This window comes from Cryptotermes secundus, unplaced genomic scaffold (genome assembly GCF_002891405.2).
Source record: "Cryptotermes secundus unplaced genomic scaffold, Csec_1.0 scaffold72, whole genome shotgun sequence".
Taxonomy (NCBI): domain Eukaryota; kingdom Metazoa; phylum Arthropoda; class Insecta; order Blattodea; family Kalotermitidae; genus Cryptotermes; species Cryptotermes secundus.
The window spans coordinates 1,245,725-1,265,183 of record NW_019730103.1 but is presented as its reverse complement, the minus strand read 5'-3'; the positions used below and the strand labels follow the sequence as shown (position 1 = coordinate 1,265,183).

At 43.0% G+C, this 19,459-nt stretch overlaps 2 protein-coding genes across 2 annotated transcripts in view; one reads left to right on the top strand and one right to left on the bottom strand.

The window, feature by feature from the left end:
* The window catches only part of LOC111865984, a 15,479-nt gene extending 15,293 nt beyond the window's left edge, over positions 1-186 (bottom strand). Inside the window, exon 1 of the mRNA XM_023854434.2 lies at positions 98-186. The gene's annotated coding sequence lies outside the window, so the exon portion shown is untranslated. The remainder of the gene's footprint in view (positions 1-97) is intronic.
* A 51-nt stretch (positions 187-237) lies between these two features.
* LOC111865982 (P protein) lies at positions 238-17,939 on the top strand. Its single transcript, XM_023854430.1, has 15 exons — positions 238-454; positions 1,774-1,846; positions 2,799-2,992; positions 4,404-4,510; positions 5,652-5,811; positions 7,541-7,612; positions 8,814-8,945; positions 10,805-10,920; positions 11,482-11,620; positions 12,263-12,543; positions 13,714-13,762; positions 15,102-15,335; positions 15,760-16,012; positions 16,644-16,737; positions 17,808-17,939. Exons 1-15 carry the CDS (start codon positions 260-262, stop codon positions 17,890-17,892), a joined length of 2,184 nt encoding a protein of 727 aa, XP_023710198.1. The 5' UTR covers positions 238-259; the 3' UTR covers positions 17,893-17,939.
* Positions 17,940-19,459: the final 1,520 nt, after the last annotated feature.

Sequence of the window (19,459 nt, the reverse complement as noted above, 5' to 3'; positions counted from 1 at the left end):
CATCCACCCACCCATTCACCCACCCATCCACCCACCCAACCATTCACCCATCCACCCAACCATCCACCCACCCATCCATGCATCCATGCATCTTTACCTTCTGTCCCCAGTGATGGACTCAACTCGTACGAATTGCGACTCCACTGGATGTACACGCCATGATCTTGAACATTTCTGGAAACAGAGACGTAGTACGACACGACCAACATCCAGCTCAGACGTTACAGATTAACACAAAAAGAAATAGGAGGCGTTATATATGGAGCGCCCTTCGTACGTGTGGCCTTACTGTTGCAGGAAACCAGAGTTGAAGGGCAAAAGCCTAGAGGCAGACGATGACGACGATGCAGCGGACCCTTCCCCGGATATACCCACTGCCGGTGTCCGGAAACTGAAGCCCTGGTTGCGGTACACTAAGATGTTTGCCCTGTTCATGGTCTGGCTAGTGTTTACGGTAAGGATTCACTGAGTTGGTCTCTTGTCTGTGGAAATTGTGTCCAATTGGCTCTGCCATCCGTAGAAATAACTGAATTAGTGATATTTTCCGTTAAAGTATGTTGAATTTTCGGTGTTCCATGGAAAATATTGAATTGGCTCTAAGTTTCGTGGGAACTATAAAGTTGGTTTTGTGTTTAGTAAAAACTGTATTGAATTGGCTCCACGGCCCGTGGAAGGTGTTGTCACGTGTCACAGTGACTACGACGAAAGTTTGGATTGGTAATTGAATTTCTTGGATACTTACAGGTCGTAACTACAAATAATAATAAACACGATTGATGATTTACAAAATTTACAATCACCCCACATTAATTTTCTCAGTCTATCTGCACGAGTCCTCGCGGATTTCTAACACGGAAACTAATAAAAATCTCACTAAATCACACGTTAAATCTTCACAGGTTGACTTTTTGTACTTTTCTTCAACAGTGAACCTTCCATGACTCACTCCTACCGAGAACTGCCTCGTCCCTGAACCGAACTAATTTTGTCACGTACATAGCCGAGAAACGGACACGCATCACAGGAAACACGTCACGTAACCACCACCCACCGCTGCGTGACGTCACCTGCGGACAAGGAGGAAACAGTCCTAATCTATTGTCGTGTGTAGGACCGGGTTTGCTGTGCTGTTGCCTGGCAACGCGTTGATCAAATCAGTTACAGTATATAGAACTGGTTCTATATTTCGTAGAAACTATTCAATTGGCTCTATATCCCATGGAAAATCTATTGAATTGACTCTATGATTTGTGGACACCGTGCTGAAGCCATCTATGTGTAGTGGAACCTACGGAATTGGTTATTTTTTCTGTGGAAACTGCGTTTTTATTGAATATTACTCCGTGAGAACTACGAGTATATAGAATTAATACTGTGTTAAACTTCTCTTGACTTCTTGTTCCATGAGAAATATTGAAATAGCTCCGCGTTTCATGAAAATTGCGCTGATTTGCCTTGATTTCCGTCTTTACACAAAGAAGTGGGTCTGTAGGTAGCAACTCTGTTTAATATACGTATATTGTTCACTAACATGTCTAGTATCTTTGTATACATGTAGATGTCTCTGCAGAGCTATTTCATTTTATGGTGAGAATTTACAGTATTTTAATTGTGACTCTCTGGGCTTTAATGTGTAACAGTCGATGACAGTGACGTAAGCGCAGTGTAACCAAATGTGATACTGGTAACAGTTTCAACAGCTGCACCCTGGAACTTCAAAAGCCCTTATGCTCCTAGCAACTGTCTCTAATAGCAGCTGCTGATATGTTTCAGATGGTGCTCATAACGAAAAGGGAGAAAGAGAACAGGATGCACCAAATATCAATTCCTGAAGGTGAAATCAGAAGTATCCTTTTACAGTGGTGAGGTACCGACGTTTCGGAAAGTACATTTTCCTCTCAGACCGAAAGGATTAACGTTGCAGTAACGCTCTACACTGACCGCGCCATAGCTCAAGCGGTTAGTCGCTGGCTTCCCACCGCGGGTCTGGTCAAGTGGGATTTGTGGTGGACAAAGTGGCGCTGGGGCAGGTTTTCTAACAGTGCTTCGGTTTCCCCTGTCAATCTTCATTCCACCAATTGCTCCACAATCAACCTCGCCTATCATCTGGGGCTGGTGCAATAGGCCAGAAGTGGCCGCAGTACAAGGGACTTAGTCCCACCCCACTAGCAATAAAAAAGGGGGCAGAACTGGTTCATTAATGGGTTTAAAGTCAATTCAGCTGCACAAGCTGTGGGAATAGTAACAAGAAGAAGCAATTCTAAACGAAACAGAAAGACTTGAACAAAAATCACATACTTTAATTTTGGTAGCGACTGGTCCTCCTCTGCTACGAGTAACTCGCACTGCTATCCCTCCTGAAGTTATGGTGGAATTTCTTTCGTCGCAGGTCCGTAATTGTACCCGTATGCAAGAAGACTGCTTCGGAGAGCTGACGTAAGATGCGTGAACATTAAATCTTGCAACTAAATGTGCTACATGCTGTAACATTAAATAACTCAAAAAATTTCCCACACTGTATCTTCGTGTGCCATAAGATTCACATACAAAATGGTGACTATTACTTTGCACTAGCTGGGTGCATCTTTTAACGAAGACAGTGTTTTCTGTGAGATGTGACTTAATTTTTAACGTGATTTTGCTTAATTTCAAGTTTCAAAGAGTGAAAGTTGCTTCTGGATAGGTTTCGGTTGCAGATGTTCACGTGGGGTGCTTTCATGAAATGACCTGTGGATTAACTAGTAGGTAAGCAAGGGTTTCGACGCACAGTGCAATGTAAAGCTCCTTAACAGAGTCAGGTTACTGGCTGAGGGAACACCCCACAAACCGGATGTTAGAGCTGGCGCTCCGTGGAGCCTTCCTACCCGCGTATTATGCCAATATGTCCACAAACTATCTCTCTGTATGGATTCAGCTTGTTGAAGTCGCCCCCGGTTTTCAGCCAGTTGCCAACCTGTCCGCCTTCAACGAAAATAGTATTATCTCCATTATGGTAAGTAGTTGCAACGTTTCGCTGTAGATTTGCTAGTGCAACACAAGTTTTACACTAAACAAATGAAGGGGAGTACCTTAGAGCTCCCTCAAATCCTTCACAGAATACGGAGAATGTAAAAAAATTCGAGGCAAAACGGTGTCGCGGACGCTGTCATGGTCCGCCCTATGGCTTTTCCTGATAGAGGAAACGGGTGTTTTAGCTGTGGCCGAGCACAGTTCCTTATCGCTTACGCTTCCAAAATCTGCCTGTGGCAAGACGCCAGGAATGACACCAACGAGTAGTTCTGGAGTTCATAGTACATCACTACAGATAAAGCCCTCAAAACACGATCTCGTAGAAAAAACGCTCGAGAATATTGTCTGAAGAATTGTATTGAATATGACCCTACAAAAGCCATGCACGGTTTACCTCTTCGCCTTGCACCGTGTAACTTTGTAGAAATTTTGAATGAACTACATCAACTAGCAAATGAAATGGTTCGCCTTGTGAACAGTTTACCTCCGTATCGAAGTGATAGAGGCTGAAGTTTCCCACGTCTTTCCCACTTCCAGACTGTCTTATATTGAGAGGCCATCGACTGGACTTCGCGTGTTCAAGGCGCAGAACAGTTGCAAGAGGAGGACCTTGCAGAAAGGAAGCCAGAAGAAGTTATGTAACGCAAGCATAACTTTAAGAGAAATTATTATGAGTGAAAAATGGACGACATTAAAATAGAATGGGGCTGTGACAGCGTCGATTGTTCATCATAACATTTCGGAACATTAGTCGGGAAGTGCTGACTTCGAGCCTTGGCAGGAGCTTCAACAGTCAGGTCAGGATTGTAAAGAAAATCCTGGGTCCCTCCGTGAAAAGTCAGGATGATATTTCAAATTAGGCCACGACCGCTTCATTCCATATGCGTTCGAATTTGTTATTCACTATTATTCCCACCATGAGATACGTTATAACCTGAGCTACTCACCGCGACATTTTATTTAATAAAGATATAAAAAAAATACACCCTTAAAAATTCTGAATTTTGTCTTCGAGGTGTGTTTAGCTCTAACTCGGTAAGCACTTACCAGATTATACGGCGTCACGTCTCCCCTAAAGAGCACATTCCATTGTCACCGTCATGATAGCCTCGGATCCTACACAAATGCCATGAGTGTGGAAAGGGGCTTGTCTATACAGATACATTAACCCGGCAGACGAAACAACCCGTTAGGCTCAATCCCTTAAAATGGCAATTCCGACGAAATTACCAGCTGTGGGAACTGAAGATTTATTAGTCCCGTTTTAAATGTAAGATATTGCCAGTCAGTGAATATTCCTGCTGTGGGAGCAGTGGAGGTTTCATAATTTTACTGACATCATTTTCAATACATGACGGTTTCGTGTCACTTGCTACAATCTGTTTTGTCTGCAGAATATTAGTGAGACCTGGAAGATTCCTACCGTTTCCAAGGAGCTGCTTGATTTCGTGCCAGATGTCGTAAACAGAAAAGTGTTCAGTTTCAAGGATTTCGACGTCGGGTAAGTGTGCCTTTGTCTTGCAGCATGCGTCCCGTTCGTTAATCTCACCGTAAGGATCAATCATAAAAAGAAACTGACAATGCTTGTAGTTAATTTTCCATGCTTTATAAGTAAGCAAATACCTCCTGAAAGAAACGACTAATTTTAACAAAAGCAAGTAATGGACATATAATAATAATAATAATAATAATAATAATAATAATAATAATAATAATAATCCAGCCGTGTAAGGTCTGAGCTCTTCGACCGGGGTAAAGTGGCAGGGACGTGAAGCTGACCACTCACCTCCAGCCAGTGCCGAGGTCAGGAAAATGTGGATCTCTACATCCACTACCTCATAAGCCTTTATGGCATAGTGGTTAATTAGTTAAGCACAAGGACAACTTTACTTTTTACTGATTTTATTTGAACTTAATATACATGTATATTACGCCAGTGAGGGTAGCGAAGTTTCTAGGCCCTGACTTAAAGCCTCCCCTTCCTCCATTTATACATCACACACTCGTGCCTCTACACATCCTCAACGCACGACTGTCAACAGCAAACATACCAGAAGCCACCACACGTCCGTTACCAACAGCTGAATTCACATAAACTTGTATACCTCATATTCAGATGAAAGAGAGAGCAGAGATGCTTGCTATCAGTCGCTTCAGAATTACTTGTCTTCACGTTTGCCATCTAAATGTAATCCATAGCAATTATATGACAGTAACTCTGCCTACAGTCTTTATGGGAGCAAAATTTGCTGTGAAGGGAAGAACGGACTGAGAATATCTGGGCCTAAAAGTGAAGTAACAGGACACACCAAAATATTACATAATGAGTTGCTTCACAATTGGTATCCCTCGCAAATCCGATTAGGATGATGCAGGATGAGATGGGCAGGGCGTGTAGCAAGAAATGGACGGAAATTGTAAAGGAAATAAAAAGGAAAGAAACAAGTAGGATATCTCAAATGTATATGAGGAGCTAACGTTTTGATGTCAGCGAAACGGGACGGTGCGCGGGCTGCATTCACCTGACTCAGGATATGGAGAAGTGGCAGGTTCCTATGAACACGGTAGGAATTCCTTGAGTAGCTCATGCCATGTGTCCTGCAGCGTCAGGCTGTGACTTACAGACGCGCTGTTGTTTGCAGGCTCATTCCTCGCAGTATACTTCGCACAGAAATGAAGACAAATATGGACGCCAGTTTCCCATTAGCTGTTTCCTTCGATGTGTCGCCTATCGACACTAACAGCGGCATCGTATACGCTGCCATAGTGCTGCTGGGGCTCTACGTCCTCATCGTTCTGGAGGTGAGTTGCATTGCCGATTTCTGACCGCGGTTCTTCCCCGAGACGGACGCATTGTGTTCCTTTCATGCGGTGGTGTGCACACTTTGCATCTGCATATTACAGGCAACACTTTCCCTGTATACATTCATTCTCAGCTAAGAAAGAATAATGGTGCAATTATTTTGTTTTTGGACATATCCATCGTCATGTTTTCATTTAAATCACAATGTTTCGGTGGCTGGATTCTGTCTGTCATCAGGTAAAAATTTACTTAGTTGGCCCAATCGACAGGGGTAGTCCCTATCTCCGGACACCAGCACCAACACAAGGTTAGGATATTATACAGTGAGCACAACACAATCCGCTAAAGTTGAGACAAAATTAAAGATATTGTATAAACTCCATACACACAATACTCTGATTTTAACGGCAATACCCATGAAATAGTGCATGGACATAGGTGCTAGGCCTCATTTGTGTCGATTGTTCTTCTCAAGGCCCGTCCACATTACTCGTGCTCGTGCGTCAGAAGCTTTCTGCTGCCGAAAAATCAGGATCTGGAGCTGATATCGGTTGTGGAGAAATGCGAAGGCTTTGTATGCAGACCAGTTTGGGCGTCCACTTCGTCAGCTCCAGATCCTGATTTTCCGGCAGCAGTAAACTTCTGGCGCACGAGCACGAGTAATGTGGACGTGCCTTTAAACTCGCAGATGGTTTGTGTTTCCTGTCATGTGTTGATGGTGGTGTCCGGAGCTGTGGACTAGATCCATCGATTGGGCCCAACTGAATAGGTTCCATCTGAAGACGGAGACAGAACCCAGTCTCAGAAATGCTGTATATGCGGTGCATATGTCCAGAGACACAAAAACTGTAATAATATAGCATCGTCACGAATTTTAAAGAGTAACAGTAATTACTAGTTCTCTCCAGGAGCTTTGTATAGAAAAATACATAAAAAAGAAAACAGCAAGTCCTGTCTTCTGGGATATAACGTTGATCAGTCCGTTCAAAGTCAGACGTTTCGGGAACATGTCGCTTCCATCTTCATGGTCTAAGAATAAGTGAGAAAAGAAATCATTTTGAATCAGACTTTGTTTGCTACCTGCTTCAAGCTGGTTTCTTCCTTGTTTTTTTTCTTAGATGATAAAGCTGCAGACGACATGTTCCTGCGAAACGTCGTAGCACAGCTTTATATCCCAGAAGCTAGAACTGCTCGTAATCACCGCTGTGAGAATCTCAAATCCTAAAAAGAAAATAGTTTAGTGACTATTCTTGCAGGCATTTTTATGAAGTCGAGCTGTTGCCAAAACGAGGACGTCGCTAGCCTATATTTCATGTGAGATTTGGGGTTCTCATAGGGTGAATATGAAGCGCTAGAACTTCTGGGATTTGACTCCGTGTAATCACTTGAATCTGCTGTCGCCATGTCCAGGAGGGAAGGGCAGCTACGCGGGAGGTAACGGTCAGTGATGCAACAAAGTGGGAGTGTATGGGACTGGCCCCCGCCGTTACCCCTCTCCCCTTGCATCGAAGGTTCTTTCTTTTCCGCGCCGGCCCACAAGATGAAGGCATCGAGTTCCGAAACGTTGATAAATGTCGACCTTAATACACGGTCTCAGAATCCAAAAGATAGCAATTTTTGTAACCAGTACTTTAAACTTACTTTCAGCACAATAGTTACGGTGGCTGAGAAGTGCCTATTTATCCGCAGACTGTTCGCGTCAAACTTCCCGATTCTGTTTCATTTCAGATCACGCATAGAACCCTGGCCGCCATGTTGGCGTCCACCATGTCTGTGGCTATCCTGGCAGCCATGAACGAGGTGAGGCAAAGAGTTCCACCTTCCCGAGGGATTTCCGTGTGGTCTGTAGGCAAGCAAACGGCCAGACAGGTTGTTAACAACACAAAGCTTTGAAAAATAGGACGAAAATTCATGGCAGTGGATTCGTGGGTTTGTTCTGTTCGCCCCAGATTATTAAAAGTGGGGTTTGTGATGATCTGGTCAAGTAGCATTGCTGAAATAGTATAAGGGACAGAACTTTCAAACAGGCTGCCCTGAGTGAAGGTTTCTGTGGTTTTTCTCAGCTCCTCCATGCTAATACTGGGATAGTACTCCCAACTGACAAATCCACCCCTTCTTCAACATCTTTCCAGTTAAACAGAGCTGCAGATGGCATCGTTATACGATGTATATACGAGAAATATACAAATATATATTCCTTGTATGAAGGAGAACTTTGAGGGACAGGTGGAGGGTAAGAGGTAGAGGGAAGATAACGAGGCAGTAACTTTCATTGTGCATAAATTATTTTAGGTGATCAAAATTTGATTGAACTGTCTGAACATTAGGTCCATGGACTAGGCTTTCATGACGATGGTGACGAATCCCCCACGTTTCTTGACAGGAGGAACCTAGATCGAACTTTGGCTAGGACATCGACTATCTTATCGTGTTTCTAAAATTGCATTTATGGATACTAAAATGAGGCGACCGAAAGAAGTCCCACGTAAAGTGGGGACATTAACACTCGGAGCCTCCCACTCTGCGACTGTTCTATCTAGCCAGTTTAGTCCCAATACGGTCACTACTATCGTTCGGTATAGTTCACTTGCGGAATAAAAAACATGAAGTTTGTTTTGTTTATAATTATCTACTTGCTACTCATAAATTACACTTCCTCAGGATTCGTCAGGATTCTTTTTTATTCAAAAAGGAGGCGCAACCAGTGAACTTGATTACAAATTCGCGTCTAAGTGGTGTAAGACTATTTTAACTGATTGCCCTAGAGGATTCGGGATAGAAGAATTATTTTTCATTTTTGCCATTAATATTTCGTAGAATTGCAACTTCTTTCCGAAAATCCAGACGGAGCAGATGCTTGGCTTGCCGGCGCCGACGCTCTGCAGGGCATTGTTATGCATCTGATAACTCAGAAGTGTGATCTATAAAACATTTTCGTCGTCGAGAGATAGACACGTGTCTGCACTTGAACGTATATTCTGACGGTAATGTCACCTTACAGAGACCGACGATGGCAGAACTGATCTCGTGGATCCACGTAGAGACCCTGCTACTGCTCTTCTCCATGATGATGCTCGTCGCAATTCTCTCTGAGACCGGCATCTTCGACTACTTGGCCGTCTACGCCTACAAGGTTCGTTACAACAGGCTAAACCTCTAGGAGTTTGAGATCTGGCCAATTTGCACCATTTGCAAAAGATGAACAGAACTTAATAATACTAATTCTACCATCAACTCAACTATAATTTATTAACTTATGTTGCACTACATGTTTCTACCCTTATAGGGTCATCTTCAGGTGTTTGATTCACAAATTTTCATTACTGAATTGTAAAGCGTGTATTCGTATTTACATACATACGCTTAAAATGAGTACTTTCTGTGTACATTTATATTCTAACTGCTAGATACAAATATATTGTATTTAAATCAACATCTAGCTGTTAGAATTTAAACGTACATGGAAAGCAGTCATTTTAAGACTAAGTATGTAAATATGAATATACGCTTCACAATTCAATAATGGAACTGCGTAAATCATAACACCTGAGGATGACCATATAAAGGTCGAAACATGTAAGGGAACATAAGTTAATAAATTATAGTTGAGTTGACAGTGGAATTTGTGTTATTACATATACTCACGCAACGGGATACGAACATTAAAAATATAAATGAACACGTATTCCTTATTTTTTCACCTACAAACGTGAATATTTTGTAAATCACAGGCAGATCTCCAGAACGAGCATTGTTACTCTGTGTCCTGGTTAGTGTCATCAGAGATGGAGACTCTAACTAAAATAAGAGGGATATGATAGTGCGCTGCGTAATTAGGGCTATTGCACACCTGAGGGGAAACCAAAGAAATTCAAAGAAAACTGCTTCAGCGCCACTTGGTGTTTCACAGAAATCAGCCAGGTTGAACCCAAGAGTTCGCGGTGATCATGACAAGTGAGTATAATCGCCCTAGACAGACACCACCTCTGTGTAAATGAAAACGCTATAAATTATTCATGTCTCACGTATAAAGCGCTTAAGACACTCTTCCATTCAAGGAGCTTCACGATTAACGGAACCCGACGCGTTACCTTGGAAACGAAATCGGCTCTTCTTTTGCAGATCATTCTTCATTACTGAGTACCAAACAACAATCAGATTCGGCTGACCAATTTCGAGAAACGTCGTTCAGCTTTTTGACCCCTACTGCTTGTACCGGTACTTTTCCTGAACATATAGCCTGTTCAGTACACCACAGCATCCAGATCGGCCTGGAGCCCACCCAGTCTCCTATTCTAATGGGTACACTGTGCAGTTTCCCTGGGGATAAAGCGGCCAGGACGTGAAGCTAACCATTCACCTCCATCTAGCGCCAAGGTCAAGAATGGAGCTATACCTCCCCTAACCTATATGTCTTTGTGGAACAATGTTTAATTAATTAAGCATAGGGACAACTTTACCTTCATAGTCTCTATGAAGTAATGAATTTTAATCAAAATTATCTAGTATTTTCTAGAAAATGGTCATTTTTTGTTTTGAGACACATTTTAAGGGCCCTAATTGTGACCTGGTGTTTTCATAGTCACGGGGCACCGAACTGTGATATATCCAACTGTAGTTTCGTGCACATTTCAATATAGCACCCGATGACGCCACACTATGAAACTCTTTTCGGCAAAGGTGGACAGTGAAATATCGACGTGCATCCACAGTGGGTCCGAATTTGGAGACTAGCTGTGTTGATTTGGCCCAATTGAGTAGGTTCCACAAAAACAGGGAGACCGAATGCAGTCTCCGAAACGTCCCGTTTTAAATAAAACGGGACGATGGATAACGTTCAGGAACACAGCAGCTGCACACACGTTGCAATTATTTCTTCCGCTTTCTATTCCTGTTCGTAACCACATAACGATGAATAATAATATTTTGGACATTCTGCTAGTGACAAATTTGAGATTAAATGGCTTTTGGATGGTTTCTTGTGGCTTGCAGATAACAAACGGAAAAGTGTGGCCTCTGGTGAACACCCTGTGTCTCATCACTGCTGCACTGTCCACGTTCCTGGACAACGTGACGACTGTACTGCTCATGACGCCAGTTACCATCAGGTAGACCTGCTCTCGAAAGATCCGATTTTTTATTCATGCCGTTTTCCTCAGCCCCTCCTGCTTCTTTATTCCTTCCAGTTCAGTTAGAACTTCATCTCACCGGGCGCTAAATAACACCTGTAGTTTCCGGTTTTTGGAGTCCGTCCATATGAATGTTATATTTACTTACTCATGGAGCTGAGCCCTTCAGGAGAATCCCACTTGAAGAGAACCGGGATCGAACCCGGACCGCCGCGGTGGGAAGCCAGCGACTAACCGCTTGAGCTATGGTGCGGCCCAAGTGCGAATTTAATGTAAACAATATTTCTAAAATTCAGCTTCTGCCGCGAACAAAACACACCGCGTCTCCATTAGAAAGAGCAGCCCATTGATATTTGGTGAAACTGTAACCGTTTATTCTGAACGTGTAGGTAGGTCTAACATTAAAGCAGGCTGTCCATAAAGTAACCACTCTCCTTTGTAGGTTTCAGTGAACCTTGTGACACTATTCTTACCAGTCAGTGCACAAAACATGACCATTTTTTTATCGTAATACGTAACTGTCCTGTGTTATTGGAACAGGCTGTGTGAGGTGATGGAATTGAACCCGGTACCTGTACTGATGGCGACAGTTATCTACTCCAACATCGGAGGCAGCATCACTCCCGTGGGAGACCCTCCTAACGTCATCATAGCCTCCAACCAGGACGTGATCGATTCCGTACGTATGATAATGAACTTATTCCTGATGAAAATCTTGTAACTTTTGAGACTCAGCCAGTCCGAGAACCAGCGTTTCGATTACTGCTTAAGGAAAGGTCACGTGTCGAGTGCAAAATTAACATCGAGACGCGGAATAATCCTGAAATTATTCGTTACTATTTTCTCTAAGTTTCTTCACAGGTCGCGCCATAGCTCAAGCGGTTAGTCGCTGGCTTCCCACCGCGGGTCTGGTCAAGTGGGATTTGTGGTGGACAAAGTGGCACTGGGCGGGTTTTCTCCGAGTACCTCGGTTTCCCTTGCCAGTCTTCATTCCACCAAATTCATCATCATAATTGCCCGGGGCAGGCTACAATAGGCCAATCAGTGGTCGCCGTGCCGAGTGGACCCAGTTGGACTCCACCCCCCCCCCCTAAGCCGAAGTTTCTTAATCGTTTCTTCATGGTTGCATGCCTGCAAATGATATATTGTATAAAATATTATGCAATTAATACAAATATCAGCGTTTCATATTGCCTGTCTGTTTTAATGCGACGTTAAGTAGGTGGGTGCGGTTTGTGGAGGAATGTTTGGCAAGTTGAAGTTTTGGGGGCCGGGTCAACGTGTAAGGGACAATGTAGAGAGCCGCTGTGAACTGTTTCAGGGTGTTAACTTCAGCGTGTTCACCCTGCACATGGGCGTGGGCGTCATGTTTGTCATGGGCATCACTTATATGTTCATGCGGGTCATGTTTCGGAACATGAACAAGCTGCGCTTCACGGAGCCACAGGACGTCCGAGAGCTACGTCACGAGATAGCAGTTTGGCAAAGAGCAGCAGCTTCGTTGTCTTCGTATTCGCAAGACGAGGACACAGTTCGAAGCTCGCTGTTGAAGAAAGTTCGCAGTCTCATGCAAGAGCTGAAGAGGAAGCTGGTCACTGGCAGGTGCAAGCAATTTTTTGGTTGTTAATGTCAGAGGGTTTACATAGGCCTGAATATGATCAAAATGGTGTATTAAATATTAGTTTCTGTCTCACTGAAACCATACCGTCTCATTTAAAAATAATCTATTAAAATAAATTTAGAAAATTAATGGAAATAAACACGGTATATTCTCAAAATTATATGGAGCCCAAAAATACGCTCTGCAAGAAAAATGCACAGGTTCTGAATGCTAAAGCAGGTGGTACGTATGTTCACCACAGTAATTTAAAAGGTTGCTAATTCCTTATCCCCGTTCTTGGCTTGAATTTTAAAACATAAGACACATCCTCGAGATTTCTAAACATAATTAATTTAGTCACTGAGGAATGAATATTTTAATAGTTTCTGGCATTGACAGCTGGTCTGGACTTGGCTGAAACAGCGCACAGAAGATTATTCTTAATATATTTTCTTATTTTTTGTTAAGAGTATTATGCAAAATTCACTGGGCTAATAGTTACTTGCATGTACATATCACTTGTTGGGCTTTGTTTTCAGCGTGTTAAGTAAAAGTAAAAGATAAAAGTATCCCTGTACTTAAATAATTAAGCACTACGCCATGAAGACGTATGTAGGAGTGGATGTATAGATCCACATTCTCTTGACCTCGGCACTAGCTGGAGCTGAGTGGTAAGCTTCACTCCTTGGCCGCTTTACCCCCGAGAACAGACCCCGGTGCCCATTGGATAAGTGTCTGGATGGACCCCACAACCGACCTGGACAACGTGGAGAAAAGAAAATTCTTGAGCCTACCGGGACCCGAACTCCGACTCCTCTGTCGTCCAGCCAGTAACCAGTCGTTATACCGACCGGAATATTATTTCATTATATTTCATTATGTTCAGTATATAGTGAAACATTTTTACATCCGGAGCGATATTTCAATATAGTATATTCGGCGAAATATCCCTCCATATATGGAAAAGTAGCACAACGTCCTTCCCGTGTCACTTGCAACAAATTCGAGTGAACGCCAGTTGAGGCGCCACTTGACGGACTACCGCTGGCGAGTACGCAAGCGCCTTTGGGCGTTGGCATTCCAAGTTTATATTTAGGATTGTAACTTAACGTTTATGTAAGTTCAGAAACATATGAAGTAATCAGAGTATTGAGTTTATTTATTTATTTCAGTGTTGCGGTCGACACTTACAAAGCCAACTTAGAGGAGCTCCGTGCAAGGGTAAGTTTCAAATGGAGGGTTAAGATTGTAGTTTGCCAGATGTGTTGTGCTGTTATTATGGTGCACATAATGTAGTGTTTACTTGACAGACATTTCATTGTTCTCAATGTCCACATCATTGCAATGACGATATTAAAATTTCCCTCAAGTGGGTCACCGGAAAGGCGATAATGTGGAAACTATCGCTAGATGGGAAATATCACATTTCCCGTGGAATTCGCAACAGGAAGTTAGTTTAGTTTAATACAAGGTACATATCCCAGGATGGGGCACGCGGTAGCGTAGTTGGTTGAGGGGCTATGCTACAAGCCGGAAAGTCGCGGTTCCAAGCCCCGATGAGGTCACTGAATTTTTTTCAATTGACCTAATCCTTCCAGCCGCACTATGGCCCTGGGGTTGACTCAGCCTCTAACAGAAATGAGTAAAAAAAAGTAACGTTATCCCTGTACCAGGCCATGAAGGCCCATAGGATTGTGAGACGTTGAGGTTCCCACGTTATCTAGACAATCGGCTCAAAGATGGCGGTAAGGTTGTCAGCCTTACGCGTCGGCCGCGCTTTAATCCCCAGGAAAATTATTTAATTAATTCCTGATACTCATTTCTGTTAGAGGTTGAGTGAACCCCAGGGAGATAGTGCGGCTGGAAGGATTAGGTCAATTAAAAAAATCCACCAGGAATTAATTAAAAACAATTTTCCCGGGAGTAAAGTTTGGCCGGCGCGTAAGGCTGACAAACTTACCGCCATTTTGAGCCGATTGAAGAAAGCAGTCTTCTGGGATTTGGCACCGTGTATATGTTGTGTTAACCGACGTTTCGGAGGAACACATCGCCTCCGTCTTCAGGGTAGAAGGAAAAATATAAGAAATTCGCAGGCGAAGAGACCGTTAGAACCGGTACAAGCCGATTGTCTAGAAAATGTGGGACCCTCACCGTCTCACAACCCTATAGGCCTTCACGGCCTGGTGCAGGGATAGCTTTACTTTTACTTACATATCCCAGCACAGCAACGCAATGGTTACGTACCACTCAGTCTGATGCTAAGTTTCCGAGGAGGGATTTATCGCTATCGGCAGTCTCATCCCTAGGCAGACCCGTGTGGCCAGGTACCCAACAAATTGCAACATACTTGAGTGCCTCTTCGAGATAGAGGTACAGGCCCTGGCATACGCCCTTGGAGACTGCAAGACACTAAGGAGATAACATGGCCGACACGGTTGCTGAATGAACATAAGAGGTTATTTAATGTTACAGCAGGTGGTACGTACAGTAATCACTGTCATTTATGCGTGTAATTAGTAATTTAAGTATGCATTAGGGTAATGAAATTTGCTGGTTGCAGTACCCCATCCGCAACAAGGCGTTGCTGGCCAAATCAGGGGTTTCCCTGCTCTTTGTGGTCGTGCTCTTCTTTCTGCATTCCGTACCCAACTTGAATCTGTCCCTGGGCTGGACAGCCCTTCATGGAGCATTGTTGCTGCTGATCCTGGCGGACAACGAGGAAATGGAGGGTGTGCTGGCTCGCGTGGAGTGGGGGACGCTGCTCTTCTTCGCTTCGCTCTTCGTTCTTATGGAGGTGAGCATCCACTGATACTGCCGATTTTGTATAGAAGCAGAACACTGCTTGATCCCCATAGGCCATTCAGCACCGTGCCACCGAGACATGAGAAAACATACATTCATAACCTCGATAGTGGACAGCTTCACTCCCCGGCCGTTTTAGCCCCTTTACCCCTCGGTTAAGAGGATGAATGAGCCCTGGATATTGTGGTTAAAATGCTCCTAAGGGGAATCCAAACACAATTCACCGGAAATCCAAATGTAGATTAATTACTATACTGCAAAGACCCTAATAGTAAATAGCGAAGATGAAAATTCTGTTTTATCCCAAACCATTATATGATAAAAATAAGGAAAGCAGCCATTACAGTTGGCCACATATCGGAAAAAAGAACTGAGAAGATGACGTCCTGTGGCTTTTTGTATCGTTTTGTTGGCAGGCCTTGTCTCGTCTGGGGCTCATCAACTGCATCGGACGGCAGACGGAGGCCGTGGTTCTTGCTGTCAATGAGGAGTGCCGGCTGGCAGTCGCCATACTGCTCATCCTGTGGGTCTCTGCCCTCGCTTCCGCCTTTGTCGACAACATCCCGCTTACTACCATGATGGTCCGAATTGTTTCTAACCTCAACCAAGAGCTCGACCTGCCCCTGCAGCCCCTAGTGTGGGCACTGGCCTTCGGAGCGTGTCTTGGAGGTGAGACCCTCGAAATACTGATAAGTGGAGACAAGCGTTAGATATCTGCATAATATAGCAATAGTCTAAACAGCGAAATCTTTGTTGCTTTGTTGGTTTCCATGGAAACTTATCTCACTCGTGCTGGATTTGAGATTCTCACAGCGGTGGCTACAGAGAGTCCCATGTTCTAGGACGCGACGCTATGTAGTCTGGGAGACGCCGAAACTTCGAAATCTGTAGGCCATATTCACCATCTGCAACCTTATTACACGTCACATAGTTGACAAGGGACTCAGCACGGTATCCATACACATGGACACTAAACACTGAGGTGTGAACTGTAACACATAACACACATCACACTCAATATCTCAGCTACTGTATCGACTAAATCCACAGAATATTCTGTTGAGAAAGGCCAGGCCTTAAGACAGAGGCTATGTATCTTACCAATTATGTCATGAATAAAGGTAAAGTTATACTTAACGGACCTTCTGTGTTATAGAAGTGTCAATAGACAGGAGCTAGGTGTCATGACGTGTTGTTGCTGTCTTTACTTTTTGGACTAATTAACAGGCACACAAAACGAAGTTTCGACAGCTTACTTGTCGTGCGTGAAGTTGAAGTACTATGCTCTCTTCTTCTGCAGGTAACGGGACACTCATTGGTGCGTCAGCAAACGTCGTGTGTGCTGGGGTGGCCGAGCAGCACGGATACAGGTTCACTTTCATGGAATTCTTCAAGTGAGTAAAGAGCTTATGGTCGGTCAGCTTTGAACTTGATAGCGAGAGGAATGTCCATAAACTTATGTCCAGGCAGAGGGTCTGTTTCTCGAAGGTTCCTAGGAATATGAACTCGATACCTTCATGAATTTAGATACAAAAATACAAGCCCATAGTTCTATAAAATAACGCTGTGTAGTAATTTCCTAATGCATAACATTGGAAATAAAATTTATTCGTATATTTTTTAAGATATTCAGAATAGCATGCTGGTGAAGTGCAGTTCCCGAGTTCACATTATTACATGGCAGTACACCCAATTCATCATGAAATTTAGGAGTGTGGGTTCTACAGTATGTCTACGTTATCACATATCCAAAATATAGCACAAGTTTGGGTGGATTTACTGTACATTGGGTGTAGTGTGGCCGATTATGAAAACTGAGTACATGTACTTGGAAGAAATTCACATACGTAAAAACGTATAATTTATATTTCAAATATTCCCATACTAAACGTTTCGAAGACCCGTGCGACTGATTTGAGATGGTTTAAAATGAGCACCTGATTTCTGCATTTCCGTTTCCCCTTGTACTTCCCCGGACCACTTATGATATATAAGTGCAATTATACATTCAGGGAATTGTTACAAGACCCAGACTCTTGGCGACTGATGTACGAGTTTTCTATTTGCTGTGTAGTAACTCGCGATATATACTATAGATGTCAAGTCACAATAGTCTTCACCTGAACACCAGGTGATATTTTCAAATCCTTTCTGCTCGAAATGCCTGAGTTCTACCCCTATAATTGTTCTTGTGAATCCGCATACATTTTAAGCTTCCCGAGAAGGAATTCTTGCATCATAGCACAATGAATGTACAAGGGGTGGCCCTTCTTGGCCCTTTCACCGCGACCTACAGCGGTCATCTAGCACAAATGAAGACTTTGTTGCGAATCATCCCGTGGTTACCAGTGAATTCATTTATGGGTCACAACCGAAAAATGAAAGTTCTGTAATATCCATGTCAGAGACGGCTTGACATGTCGGTAAATACAGACTGTAACATTGCTAACACTTGTTTTTACAGAGTGGGTTTCCCGGTGATGTTGGTCAGTGTCACCGTGGCTTCAGTGTATCTTCTGGTGTGCCACGTGGCTCTTCAGTGGCACTAAATCAAAACAGCTTCTTTCGACATTTTAGTGTAAATATTACGTAGTTATTGTGCAGCTTCTTTTTTTCAAGTTTAATATTAACTTCGAAAAGCTGTAGATATGTTTGGTATACTAATGTGTTCATGTTCTGATAATGTTTCTTATTTTTAAGGAAATCATAATATTTTGTATAACTGTTGATTATTGTTATATATTAAATGATTGAATAAACACTTTTCTTAGGTATACAAACATACACATATACATAACAAAGCAATTTTATATATTTTATAACCCAGCTTTCCTCTTCCCTCTGTTGCACTCAGGGAGCAAGATGAAAAGTACTGTAGTGTTACAGCATGTGGTACTTATTGTAACAACGATGCTTTCAAGAGCAAAAGGCTTAACTGAGAAGGAACTCTTTACCTTGGGATGGGTAAGGAAATACTGGATTACAACAAATGGTACATTGTAATAACTTTTATTGAGTACATTGTTTGTATCCACAAGCATGATAGATAAAATAAATACTTTTTCTCAACGTGACTTGTCATTGTTTGCATAGCTATATCACTATAGATTGTAGTACAAATCTAATGACACATGTCCTTAGGACAACGGCATATTATCCTGCTTGAAGTACTAACTTAAAATTTCACATGAGCCATTAATCTCATACCAAATTATCCGTAGACCTACACATACATGCTTTATTTAGCAATGTACAAACTCAGGCTGATTTGCAGTTAACTCTGAGCCATATCTATTGAAATAACAGTGATTTTCTGTCACGTTTGCAGAATTTTCAGCGTTCAGTTAGGCCTAGAATGCCGTTGCTAAGGTATGGGTAGAGGGAATGCGATAGAATGGACAAATAAAAGGAACGGGAGTCAATATGAAAGAGGAAAGGAAGCAAAAGTACTAAAGGGATAAAGAAGAGAAGGGAATGCATTATTTTCTGCCATCCTTGACGAGACATGGAGCTTGCTCGATAAAGCACGACCTTCGGATCACTTAGTTATAAGGCGGTCCATACACGTACGAGTCCGGCTCGGCGAGGAGCCGCGCTCAGATTAATTTCACCACACACGTATGAGCGTTGCGACACACACACGGACGAGTTTGGTTCATTGGAACCCGAGCCGAGTCGGACTCGCGAGCCAGACTCGTACGTGTATGGGCCCCCTAAGTAATTTTTGGAGATACAGCACTTTCACAGGCTTCTTGTAAGTGTGCTCTTTATACGAGACATTTAGTTTTAAGATTATCGAAGCACTGATTCTGTTGAAACCCAAAGCAGGTGTGTAAGGGCCGGGTTTAAAGCGCCAGCCTTCATGCTCTGAGGAATCCGTATAACTGGGCTCAATATGCATAAGACCCACGCACTCAGTTATGAATACTCGTCGATTGTTACACGTCTGTGCACAAAAGAAAGTTCAGGAAGTGTTGAAGTTTTCCCCTGATAATATCGCGCATAGAAATGACTTTTTCATACTTTCTGCAATCTCACTTACAGAGAATTTGGCTCTTTTATGCCTGGGTAGCCCACTACGTCTAATGGCAAATCTGTTTCTGATAATTTTGACAG

Bases quoted from the DNA above. Each gene is read 5' to 3' on its own strand.
- LOC111865982 (XM_023854430.1), top strand. From the start codon at position 260: ATGGAGCGCCCTTCGTACGTGTGGCCTTACTGTTGCAGGAAACCAGAG. The intron at 455-1,773 runs GTAAGGATTCAC...GATATGTTTCAG, and splicing joins TGGTCTGGCTAGTGTTTACG to ATGGTGCTCATAACGAAAAG. The intron at 4,511-5,651 runs GTAAGTGTGCCT...TGTTGTTTGCAG, and splicing joins TTCAAGGATTTCGACGTCGG to GCTCATTCCTCGCAGTATAC.